This window comes from Notothenia coriiceps, unplaced genomic scaffold, assembly GCF_000735185.1.
Source record: "Notothenia coriiceps isolate Sejong01 unplaced genomic scaffold, NC01 NC01_scaffold00000339, whole genome shotgun sequence".
In the NCBI taxonomy this organism is placed as follows: domain Eukaryota; kingdom Metazoa; phylum Chordata; class Actinopteri; order Perciformes; family Nototheniidae; genus Notothenia; species Notothenia coriiceps.
Genome location: NW_011333040.1, coordinates 6,328,564 through 6,341,138, shown reverse-complemented (window position 1 = coordinate 6,341,138; position 12,575 = coordinate 6,328,564). Strand labels below are relative to the sequence as shown.

Here is a 12,575-nt window from a genome sequence, read left to right as displayed (position 1 = left end):
ATGCTTGCAGGCTTAGCCCCGACCAGCCCCAGCCCAATTTAAAACCCCTGGGTATTTGTGGAGGGAGCCCTATAGGCATTACCCCGCTGAAGCTCATCAAAGTTTAACATATTTCATAGTTCAAGTTGTGTCAATTTGTTTTGTTTATTGGTCACTAATACTGGTTTGCTAATGGTTTCTGAGGAGTTTTACTGGAATGAAAGAGGCAACCAGTCTGCAGAAGCAAAAAAGCAGCATACTGCATTAACCTGACCTTCACCAGAGAGGTTGAAGTTCATGTGGAAAGGAGGCTTTTCAGTAGTTCTGTCTGCACTCTGTTACGTTGTGCATATCTTACAATCAATATTAGTCAATGTGAGTTTAAAGTGTGTCGCCAATGTAACCGGTTAGAATCGAAGTTGCAGAGAGAGCTTAAAATGTATGGAAAGGTCTTAAAAAAGGTCTTAAAAGTATTAAATTTGACTTCAGGATTCCTGCATATACCCTGAGCCAAGGATTAGAAAAAAATAACGGGCCATCGGAGAGAAATGGAGTTTGGTGTGATGCGAGAACAGAGCAGCTGTCTTGGTGACGTGACCGGGCGTAGCTATCAGACAGCTGTTAGCTAAGCGTCGTCGTCACATCCCAACATTTTAAAGTTAGCTATCATATATTCAGGCCTATAATTTAAAGTAGTATTGATTTATATAGTAACGTTACTGGCAGGACTGTTGATACTGATCCATAACGAGAAACTAATGCGCAATTATCAGCCGTATCTCGCGTTACCTAATGCAACTCCACACTACGGTGCTGTGTACCGGAGGAGAGGCGCGAGATACGGCTGATACTTGACGATCTGGCGGGGAAAGGTTGTGGAGCCTCCGTTGATATGTCGTTGTAAATGGCTTGATGGAAAGCAGGTGTGTAGTCGGGGAGGGTGCACAGCTGATTGTAGCATGTGAGTGGAGGTTGAGCCGGGAGCCAGGAGTGACAGCAATCACGCCCACACAAACAACACAGACAGGGGGAAACAAACAAACACAAAGGAGACGGCTGGAGCAGTACAGCCACCACAGCGTTACCTAATGCAACTCCACACGGTGCCGTGCACCGGAGGAGAGAGAGAGAGCAGAGGAAGGGGGGGGAGAGAAGTAATACGGTTTACTGCTAAAGCTGTGGAGAGTATGTGCTGCAGGGAGGTGGATGCACAACGCACCCAGGAACGAAAGCTAGCTCCGGTCCTTTTCCCGTGAGGGAAACTGTGGACTCGATGTCCTGACAGGCTGGAGTTTGTGCAACCTGCAACCTGCACAAACTCCAGCTCACCATGATTACAAATGGTGAAATGCAATGTAAAATTACCGAAAAAATACCAGCTCACTAAAACACAACCGCTCAAACCAACTACCAACTACTACCGCGGATTGGGCAGAGAAGGAGTCAGAGAAAGTTGCTCCCCCATGTCGTAATATGACGCATTTGACGTATGACGTTAAAAAAAAGAGCAGTTTTTAGTAGCAGAGCTCAAAACGGCTCCTTTTCCTCTGAATTCCTGCCCTTATGTCTCCCAAAACATATCGAATCCTGCATTAACATTTTTAATTGTAATTTTCAGGCAAGGTTGAGCATAAATGTAGTAAAAAAAAAAAACCTGCAAGTTGCTCTTTAAGTGTTACAAAGTCATATGACAAAAAAGTTACGAGACCCAATAACTAGTTGCAACAGCAGCCTTATAACATTTTAGTAAGCTGTGGGTAATTTCAATGTTTACAATAAGAATATCAATAATCTATAGACTTGTTTTACTTTGGAGAATGCTCATCATCTGTGGAATACAAACCATTGAGATAAGCAAAGAAAATACATCAAATACGTTTCAAATCTGAGTTGTCTGCCGGGTTTGTACACATGCGTGGTTTTGTGTCCCTGCAGGAGAACATAAGGAAGTTTAACCGGAACAGGAACGTGTTCTGCAGCATCCTGACAAACCGCTGCTGCTCTGCAGTCGGGACTTTGTTTGATGCAGACACCATCATCTTCTACGACACAGATCTCAATCCCAGCATGGATGCCCGCGCCCAGGAGTGGTGTGACAAAATAGGACGTTCAAAGGATATACACATTTACAGGTGACATCATCAACACTGAAAATTCAGTTTGACTTCCTCTATATTGACATGTTACCTAACACATCACTCGTAAAACTCCAGATGTGAAATACCTAAATCAATATTTAAGGCCTTTGTTGCTACTTCTGGTTTCTTTGTGTGTGTGTGTTGCCCAGGTTGGAGAGTGGGAACTCCATTGAAGAGAAGCTGCTGAAGAATGGCACCAAGGACCTGATCCGAGAGGTGGCTGCTCAGGGTACCGACTACACCTTGGCGTACCTCACACAAGTAAGATGAATTCAATGTGGTCTTGTCCTGAAGTTTCAGTCACTCTTCACACCTCTATTCTTTTGAAGACACATTACTATACCTGTATAACTGACCTGACATCATTTCAGCGGACCATCCAGGATCTGTTCGAGGTGGAGGCCGGCTCAGGGGAGAAGGTGGAGGAGTTTGTGGTTCTTCACCAGGAGCCGTCGGCCTCTGAGGCCATCTCTCCCAGAGTGGCTAGACCATACATCCAGGCTCTGCACAGCATCAACCTGGATACCCTGCCGGAGGAGGAGGAGGAGCAGCAGCATGAGGAAGAGTTAGCAGGCAAAGAGTCAAAGGACAACCAGGAGGAGGAGAGCAAAACTGACGAGGAGCCCGCTCAGCAAGAGGAACTGAATGCAGTCATACAACAGGTACCTTCACTTTTTTACATATCGCTTTGAATCTAGTTGAAACGGAAAAGTCCAAATACAAGAAATGAGTCGATACAAAATGAAATTCTGTTTGATTGTCTTGCTGAGTTTTGATTTGTATTTTCTTCCCTTAAACAGCTCACACCAATCGAAAGATATGCCCTACATTACCTGGAGTACCTCCATGTCAGTGATGACCAAACTGCTCTCAAGGTAACTTACACTGCCATGTTACCAAAACCCTTTTGAATGATATAGAGGCATTTACTATAGTATTTACATGTGTGCAAATCAGTCCATTTGTCATCTAATCCTGCTCTACTGCGTTGCTTTTGATACATTTGCCTGGTGTTTCTTCCCCTCAGGAGAGGTTGGAGTGCTCCAAGAGAGGCTGGGAGCTGCAGCAGCTCCAGAAGCTGAAGGAGGAGGAGGAAGAGCGGCACTTTATGGAGGGAGATGAAGATCTCTTCACCTACACAAGAGAGGATGCCTACAACATGGTGGGTGGCCATTTGGATCTCAACTAATCAAACATGAAGAGCTGTGTGGATTGCTATGAACTGTTGTTGACATGAACCTTTTCTCTGCGCTTCAACAGGAGTATGTGTTTGATGCAGAGGACGGCCATACAGAAATCATGCCGGTAAGACATCAACTGTGAAAACAGGGCAATAGTGATTTTTCTTTTTACAGAAGTCCTTAGCCGCTTTCACACCAAGTACTTTGCCGTACTTAGTTCCCAGCACTTAGTTCCCAGCACTTAGTTCCCAGCACTTAGTTCCCAACACTTAGTTCCCCCATGGAATCGATCGCGTTCACACCGGAATAAGTTCCCTGAGGGAAGGTTACGCGGAGTTGGGGGACTGGCTTCAGTAGAAGCCATGTTTTTTTTTGTGTTGCCATAAGTTATTCTCTCTCCGTTGGTGCGCTGGGCTAATGCTAATGCTAATAATGTTAATGCGAGCAAATACAATGGCGGCTTCAAAAAACTTTTCCGAGTTTTACGGGGCTTGGTTTGCAATTCGCCCAGCCAATAAGAAATTGGAACTTTTTTTCTCCCAGGAAAGTACCACCTCTCTAGCAGGTACTAAAAAGGGGGTAAAAGTTATCATGAACTCTCTTTTTGGTGTGAACGCAAAATCCCAGGAACTATCGGATCTAAAAGGGAAAAGTACTCCGGTGTAAAAGCGCCTCTTTTATTTTCTGAATGTGGATCTTCATTATTCTCTTCCTAATGTTGTTTATTTTGATTGACCCATTCAAAAGTCCCACTCTGTCTTCTGCCTTTGTGCTGACTTGTGATTTTCCAACGCAGCTTTGGACTCCACCCACACCACCGTCGGATGACAATGACATTTACATCGACTCTGTGATGATGCTGATGTATGACACTGCCCCCATGCCGGAGTCCAAGCTGCCTCCTGTCTACGTCCGCAAGGAGCACAAGAGACTCAAGATGGACCCCTCAGGTGAGATGAGATTTATATTTAAGGTGAAATAGTTCTAAACGACTTGCATACATCTGTAGTGTCACTGCCGGTGTCTCTGTCCTGACCCGATGTGTTTGTCCAGCAGCAGCCAGAAAGAAGAAGAAGGGCCACGGGGAGACGGTCATCCCCCCTCGCTCGCTTTTCGAGAAGGCCAGCATGCTGAAAGTTCGCCGCGAGGGCAAAGACCAGAAGAAGAACTTCTCTCTCAAGCAGCAGGCTCCCTTTGCCAAGCCCCTGCCCTCGCTGGTTAAACCTGTCATGGAGGCGGGTCAGGACAACCCGGAGTGGCTCATCAGTGAGGACTGGGCTCTGCTTCAGGTACTGGCACCTCTCACCACTACTCAAATGAATATATCTGGAATTGCACTTCACTTCAAAGAGGTTAAATGATATGTTCATTCAATTTCCAAATGCCCTTGCTGTGTGTCTGACAGGCTGTAAAGCAGCTTCTGGAGTTGCCTCTGAACCTGACAATCGTGTCTCCTGCACACACTCCTAACTGGGACCTGGTGAGCGATGTGGTGAACTCCTGCAGCCGCATCTACCGCTCGCCCAAACAGTGTCGCAACCGCTACGAGAACGTCATCATTCCCAGAGAAGAGGGCAAGGTAATGGAGAGGGCAGTCACCCTATTTTGCTGTAAAACTCAATTCCTCACCGTGTTCTCGTCTAAATAATGTCTCTAACTATTTTTCAGTTGGTGTATGAGGCAAACCCCAAGAAAAAAACCAAGAGCATATACAAGGTACCCTATTCTGGCATTTTGATCGATTCTGCTTTGCTCCTGAAATTGTTGATTAACTTTGTTTCTGTGTTTTCTTTGCTCAGTCTAAGAACAGCCGCCCTCTGAGGACCTGTCAGATCTACACACAGGATGACAACGCCACTCACATTCAGCTCTACAACAGCCGCTTTGAACTCATGAAGATCATCGCCAGCAAGAGGAGCCCACCAATCAAACCACTGTAAGGGCTGATGAAGTGAATGTAAAGTCTCATAGCGGAGCTCACACCAAAACATGTGACATGTAACCAGGCTGTTATTGTTCAGATTGGATATGTCCTTCTCATCTGTATTCATTTAATTGATTCTGCTTACAGGCTTGGCATGAATCCATTCCAGAAAAATCCCAAACATGCCTCTGTTTTGGCAGAAAGGTTTGTTTAATGTCGCTGTATTTGTACCATAAACATCTAAGATATGAACCTATAAATAAAGATGAAAGTATAACATTGTTTTTCTTCTCTTCAGTGGAATCAGCTATGACAAGCCCCTCCCTCCCATTCAGGTGGCTTCTCAACGTGCTGAACGGATCGCCAAGGAGAAAAAGGTGATTGTTGGCAATGAATATGTCCACAAATGGCCATAGATCCAAGTAGTGCTTGATGTCTGCTGAACGATGTGTTTGCATTTGTGTTTGCAGGCCCTTGCAGAGCAGCAGAAGGCTCAGCAGTTGGTCCAGCAGCAGCAGGCGGGGGCCCCCGGGGCCCAGGTGGCCCCCGGCCAGGCGCTGACTCCTGCTGCCGGCCAGGCTCTGGTCCCTCAGGCTGCCACAGTGCCCGGAGCTGCTGCGGTGCCTAATGCAGCTGTTCTGGTGAGAATCAAAACATGCTCTAATCAATATTTTTCTATGTATAGTGAGATCCAAAACAAGATGTTCTTAAACATTTGGTTCATGTTTTTCAGGCTGGAGCCATAAAGAATGCCACTGTTGGCACCACCATCCAGGCTGGTACGCTTACACACATATGGTTCACTTTACAGAGCTGATGCTGTTCCAATAGTTTATTCATTGCTCTTTGTTTCTTCCAGCCACTGTAGGGGGGAATGTGATCGTGAACACATTAGCTGGAGTTCCCCCAAGTCCTTTCCAGGCCAACAAACGGCTGGCATCTCCCGTCATAACAGGCACCCTCTCTGTGAGTCATGTTCTTATATCACTGCTGCTCTGGCTTAACTCAGCCTCCTACTGATTTACAGTAATTCATGACGCATTAGACGGCATCATGCACCCTGCAGACTGAATGTTCATTACAAGTGTTGGAGCCTTTGCACATTGGGTTTATTTTGTTGTTGTTTGTGCAGCCTGCTGGTGCCGCTGGAGCCCAGGTGGTCCACGCTCAACAGAGGACCGTCACCGCTGCTGCAGCCCCTGCAGAGGTGGTTGCCATAGCTACAGGTGTTCGAGCTGTTACCCCAGTTACGGCATCAGCAGTAGTTACGACCACTCTGAGTCCGGTGCAGTCTCAGACGCGCCCTCTGCTCACTCAGGTCACACAAGGTACCAGATCAAAGGCTTTTCTCTGATAAGACCAGCACCTGCTGCTCTTTTAAATCTGACAGTTCTGACTTATCTGCTCTCCTTCATCCAGCCGCAGGGATGCAGTTGCAACAAGGGAAGCCTCTCACTCCAGCCCACCTGCAGATGCTCCGACAGCAACAGCTGCAGCAGCACCAACAGCAGCAGGCTGCTTCCCCACAGATCAAAGCTGTAGGCAAACCCCAGGTACCAGCATCTTTACACAAGATGCACAAAATGTGACTTTTTAAAACATCTCACATATGAGCTGCACTAATAGAAATGTTCAGTGTGATGGCATTAATGGTAGTACTTCCGATTTACTCAATAAACAATGCAATTACACAGCGCAAGGGTGTGTACAGCTAACTGACATTAACTCTGTGATCTGTGTGTTTACAGGAGTTGTTGAAGATGCACAAGCATAAGTTGCAGCTGCAGCAGCAGCAACAGGTAGCTGCAGCAGTGGCAGCAGCGCAGGGCCAACAGGCTGCAGGGGCCCAGCAGGCCCCCCAGGGTCAGACTGTACAGACCACACAGGCCAATCCCCAGCTGGCAGCAGTGGCAGCTCCCAGACCTGGAGCCGTGCTGACCGGCGCCACGGTGGCCAACCTGCAGGTGGCCAGGATGGTAAGATGGTGCTGATTGATGTGGGAGACAATAAAAGATTTCTTGCAACAAGTTCCCCACAATATGAATACAAATACCAGCTTTCTGTAGGTAGATTGTAAGATTATAAATAATATAATCTAGACTAAGTTGTTGTCTATGGTACAACCGTTTTATCTTTTTTGGTTATTTGATTGGCCGAGGTGTAGTCCAAACAAGTTGATGTATAACAAGATCATACAGTATGAGAAAATTCAGTGTAATTTTCCACCAAAAACAATGTCTTTATTCTGTTATAATTTCTTGATGTAAGTTCTTAATCAATACTTTTTTGTTTTTTAGGCTCGACTGCCCACTCAGGCAGGACAGACGGCTCAGGTGACCCTCACCAAGCCCCCAGTGGTCTCTGTGCCAGCGGTGGTCTCTTCAGCTGGCGTCACTACACTGCCAGTCACTGTAGCAGGCATCAGCGTGGCTATTGGCCAGAAAACAGGTGTGCTAGAAGTCTGATGGATAGGGGACCTTTTGTCTATAGGCGTACTTTGCCGTACTTAGTTCCCAGTACTTAGTTCATCAGAACTCTTTAGTTCTGATGAACTAAAGAGCAGAGCGTTCACACCGGAATAAGTTACTGAGGGAGGATTAGTTAAATGAAGCCGCTGACGTCACTTCTTCTGCTTTGGGTGTACTGGCAGGCCGCAAACAACTTCACGGCGTATACTGCCACCCGAAGTCCCCGGCCGGAAGCCCCGGAGTTGGGGACTGGCTTCTACTGAAGCCTTCCGAGTAAATCGCCAGAACGCCGACTTCTCCTCATCTCCACCGCTCCCATGTTTTCTTTTGTGTTGCCATAAGTTAGTTTCTCTCCGTTGGTGAGCTGGGCTAATGCTAATAATGCTAATGCAAGCAAATAAAATGGCAGCTTCACAAAAACTTTTCAGAGTTTTACGGGGCGTGGTTTGTAATTCGCCCAGCCAATCAGAAATGGGAACCTTTTTCTCCCATGAAAGTACCTGCTCTCTAGCAGGGACTGAAAAGGGGGTGAAAAGGTTCTCATGAACTCAATTCTAGTTCTGGATTTTTTGGTGTGAATGCAACATTTCAAGAACTATCGGAACTTTACTGGGAAAAGTACTCCGGTATGAAAGCGTCTTATGACTTTGACTAGATTGTTGCTCCTTACAGTTACCGGCCACTTAACAGTTCAAAATGACTTTTTTAAATAATGTTTTGCTTTTATTTTGATCATATATTTATTTTTGCTCAATATATGATCCAACAATGATTAGAATCTGGGAAAACAATATTTGTTTTTGCTTGGGTTTGCATAATTTTAGTAGGACCTCTTTTCCGACAAATGTGCTGTTATCATTATCACAAATGTTTTAATTTTGTTCCTAAATGTCAAATATATCTTTCTTTCTCCTCTGTCAGGGGGGCCTGTGCTGTCGCCGTCCTTCCCCCAGATGCAGATGCTCCAGATAAAGAAGCAGCATCAGCAGCAGGTGGCCGCCGCGGCGCAGCAGAAGGCCGGCCAGCCGCAGCTGGGACAGACCACTGTCCAGCAGAAGGTAACGCTAGAACATTTGAATTAATAGTTAAAAAAAACATGTATTCAGTCTCTGTCTACAACAGAAACAACAAATGCAGTGTATCAAAGATAAGAACAGAAATTGGTAAGAATTTTTGTTTAGGATTTAGTTTAGAAGTGTCTTAATCCCCAGCCCCTGCAGTCCACAACATTTTGAAATGTCCTTAGACATGATACTAAACCTTAAATGTAAAACAATAATCAATGGCAACTGTGTGTGTGTGAATGTGAGTCTCGTCATAAGGAGGTGGCACTATCTATGAATGTATGTGAATGGGTGAATGCTGACTTGTGTAGATATAAAGCCTGGTCTTAAAGACTATAAAAAGCCCTTTGTCAGTCCAGTCAAATGACTATTAAAGAAGTTATTTTGTATATTGATTGTTGTGCTATTATTTCTTAATGTTTGCATATGTATAAATGTGTCTGTTGATTTTGTATGTTATACATATGTTTATATATATTTGTATTTTTGTATTCGGGATTGTGGGAAACGGTATTTCGGTCTCTCTGTCTGTACACACAAACTGAAAGATTGACAATAAAGTTGCCTTTGATGAATGTGAATGGAGTAACTGTCGTGTTATTTCTTTAGATCGGCGGCCAGCAGGTCACAGTGCAGGCAACCCAGCCGGCCCAGCAGTCGCAGCAGAAGCTGACGTACGCTACCACCACCCAACTGCAGTCAGGGATCAAGACCCAGTTCTTAACTACACCCATGGCTCAGAAACCCACCGTAGCCCAGCAGGTACCTGATCACTGGAGCTCACTATTGAACAGTAAATATTCGCAGGTGAACAGAGGGCGTGTGTGTTGATATGAGATGTTCTTGCTTACCTCTCTTATCAGGTGGCTAAGCTCCCACAAATAGTGCAGCCGCAACCCACCGTGGCCAATATTCAACAAATTGTGTCGTCTCCACAGCAGGTAAGGGCTTTAGGCTGAGCTGTTTAACCTCTGTTATTTATGCATCCATATTCATTTATCAGGGACATAGCACGTTACTCACATCCTTGAATGCCTGGCTGAGGCAAGTTGAATTAGAATGATTGTTTATTTAATCATTTTGACATTTAAACCAGGCACAATAAACAAAAAGAACGATAATAACTAAACCACACAGGACCAAAGAAGTATAAGGGTCAGCCAAGGTTCCTGCCCGCTCTTTATTGGCTTTTCCTTCGATCAGGCTGGACCGGGTTCACCTGAGAGATAAGACCTCATGAGTCAAAGTACATCATAACAAGTGTGTTAGAGGGGTATAACAAAACCAATAAAGCTTTTACTGCAGAGAAAAGGATCACATCAGACCTCTGAAACAGGTTGTTTCTTTTTTTACATTTGACTTGTTTATTGCTTTCCTTTACTTCCTCTTGTGGATGGACTCTCCCTTCACTGCTGTAAAACTGGACATCTTCCCGCTGTAGTACTTAATGTACTGACACACCAAACCAACATCAAAAAAACTACACTTGCCTCACATTTACTGCACCTTGGCCAACACCGCAAAGACTGCTGCCACATATCTTGTAATGTATGCGCCTGAATAAGAGGAAATAACTCCATAACAGCGGGACATGGAATCTGTCATTCAAGAAGGGAAACGTAGAATTCATCATTGAAATACAATGGCCATTTTCACACCATCACGCTTACTGTCATTCTAGAGGGCCGTGGCTTTTTGAAAATATCCATAGAAGGATAAGATAAGGATGTTAAATCAAAAGTGACTCGTTCTGCTCCCTCAGGACATGAATTGTTTGTTTTCCTCTCGTCCGTTTCTCTTCATGTGAGCCATTTAGCTCAAGCAGAACAGCCAATCAGTGATTTATGTGGATGTTGGAAGCACTTGGTTTGTTTGATCCTTCATGAAGGTGTCTCCTCTGAGGTGTTCTGGTTGAGTTGTCGTCGCGTGTACCCCCCCCCGTCCTCCCCCGCCCCTCGAGCTCCAGGCTCGCAGGACGGTGACTCTGACCCAGGCGGCGGGGCGGTGCGCACTCTGGCCCAGGTGCAGGATGACTCCTGCGGAGAGATCTAGCAGGCGGGCATGGGTGCAGGCAGGATCCCCAGCAGAAGCTCCTCCGCAAGCAGGTGGGTGGACCGCAGCCAGCTCCCCCCCAGGGATCAGAACGCCCCCCCCCCACAGCCCCGCCCAGGCAGCCTGCCGACGCCGCGGTGCAGCCCGCTGCTCCAGCCGCCAACAGCCCGGGCCCGAAGGGGTCAAGCTCGCCATGGGGGGGGCATCAGGGCCAAAACCCCCGCCAAGCCCAGCAGGCTAGGGAGACGCGCACTCTCGATGAATCTGATGTGTTTTCCTGCGAGTACAGATGTGAGGCGGGTTTGTTAAGGATCCAGACAGCAGTAAAGCAAAGAGACAGACTCACGTTTGGTTAACAGTTCACACCAACCTGTTACCTCCACTTCAAGACCATAGACTAACTGTTCCACAGGATCATTTCGAGTGTCAGACCTGTCATGAATCAACCACAGCTTCTTGTGGGATCCATAAAGTTGCTGAGTTAGAACTTTTGTTAGCTGCTATTCTTTTATTGGGTACGCTAGGGTGTCGTGAAATGCAGGAAACGTCTTCGCCCTCAAGCAACTGGCCCAACCACATGAAAGACAAGACACAGGCAGTCACTGCCTGTCAAGTATGATGATATGATTATTACTCAAGAGAAATCTTGAGGGCGAGGACTTGTGGGTATTCCTCGTTGATATTGGGATCTGTCCATTAGAATGAGAGGTGTATTCAATAAATAGCTCCCTTTTATTGTCGTAATTCCCTTGTCTGTCGTATAGAAACTGGGAATGGGGAGGAATAAGATGCACGTTCGGCTTTCAGTCATTTGTTATTTTATTGCAGGGCAAATAACTGTCACATGTACTTGTAGTATTGTTGTGTTTTGTCATGAATTGTCCTTTTTTATTGATGTCAAGAAAAAAAAAATGTAAATATCAATGAAAACATTCTGTAGCTTGTAGAAGTAGGTCGTGTTTTCATTTGGGTTATATGTTCAGCCTAATTGTAGACTAACAGTGTGTGTTTGTTTGTACTATACAAATTCATGCTTTTTTCCTTTGATTTTTTTTTCATTAAATCCGGTTGTAGAGTACTCTTGAAATGGTTGTGGATTCTATATAACACATCTCCTCGTTTGATATCAGTCCTAAACATTGGTTGTTCCAAAAAATCTGGAGGTGTCAGTGCGTTATGTTGGAGTAAGTTGGGTTGCGTCTAGGTTAGATAGCGGCTATGCGATGTATTTTGTGGGTAGGTGACTAAAGAGGAACTGGGAGGCAGGGCACGTTGCGCAGGCAGGATCAGACTGAGCAGCAAGTGACGGGAGTCAAAACGCTCGGACAGTTTAGGGTCTTAGTATGAACAGGTGAATGTTGCGCATGGTGGTGTCTCCTACACGTGGTAATGTCGTGGTATTTGTTGTTGGTCATTGACTATCGGGTCATTGGTAGCGATGATTGAGCAATGTTTGTCGAAATTGAGATCAGAAAGTAATCTCATTTCAGCGGCGATAAGTGGTTGGTACTCAGTAGAGGGTGTGACACGGTGTGTAGAAGGTGAGTTTCAGGTCTGGATATTCGACAGACATTCAAGCTAGTCTTCGTGAACACGAGTGCGTTACGAGCGTTGTGTGTTAGGTCTTGTCCCCTTGTGAGCTGCAGTGCAGGACTCGCGTGATAAGAACCCCGCTCACTGCATCTGGGTGATTTTCGCTACATTGTGTTCTTTCTGGTGTGAGAAGTCTTGTAAGTCTGTACAAAGCCAACTACTCCTGTCGGATGAAA

The 12,575-nt window shown here is 45.7% G+C and overlaps 1 protein-coding gene across 3 annotated transcripts in view; it reads left to right on the top strand.

Moving 5' to 3' along the window:
* Nucleotides 1–12,575, top strand: part of ep400 (E1A binding protein p400) — a 186,060-nt gene that overhangs the window by 150,523 nt on the left and 22,962 nt on the right. For all 3 annotated transcript variants that reach the window (XM_010769105.1, XM_010769091.1, XM_010769098.1), the window contains 24 exons: nt 1,915–2,111; nt 2,267–2,378; nt 2,489–2,779; nt 2,918–2,992; nt 3,145–3,279; nt 3,378–3,422; nt 4,095–4,248; nt 4,355–4,587; nt 4,704–4,877; nt 4,967–5,014; nt 5,098–5,234; nt 5,370–5,426; nt 5,521–5,599; nt 5,693–5,863; nt 5,956–6,001; nt 6,082–6,188; nt 6,355–6,550; nt 6,642–6,775; nt 6,971–7,198; nt 7,520–7,670; nt 8,612–8,748; nt 9,364–9,516; nt 9,618–9,695; nt 10,715–10,720. In XM_010769105.1, coding sequence (XP_010767407.1) covers nt 1,915–2,111; nt 2,267–2,378; nt 2,489–2,779; nt 2,918–2,992; nt 3,145–3,279; nt 3,378–3,422; nt 4,095–4,248; nt 4,355–4,587; nt 4,704–4,877; nt 4,967–5,014; nt 5,098–5,234; nt 5,370–5,426; nt 5,521–5,599; nt 5,693–5,863; nt 5,956–6,001; nt 6,082–6,188; nt 6,355–6,550; nt 6,642–6,775; nt 6,971–7,198; nt 7,520–7,670; nt 8,612–8,748; nt 9,364–9,516; nt 9,618–9,695; nt 10,715–10,720 — 3,144 coding nt within the window. The remainder of the gene's footprint in view (nt 1–1,914; nt 2,112–2,266; nt 2,379–2,488; nt 2,780–2,917; nt 2,993–3,144; nt 3,280–3,377; nt 3,423–4,094; nt 4,249–4,354; nt 4,588–4,703; nt 4,878–4,966; nt 5,015–5,097; nt 5,235–5,369; nt 5,427–5,520; nt 5,600–5,692; nt 5,864–5,955; nt 6,002–6,081; nt 6,189–6,354; nt 6,551–6,641; nt 6,776–6,970; nt 7,199–7,519; nt 7,671–8,611; nt 8,749–9,363; nt 9,517–9,617; nt 9,696–10,714; nt 10,721–12,575) is intronic.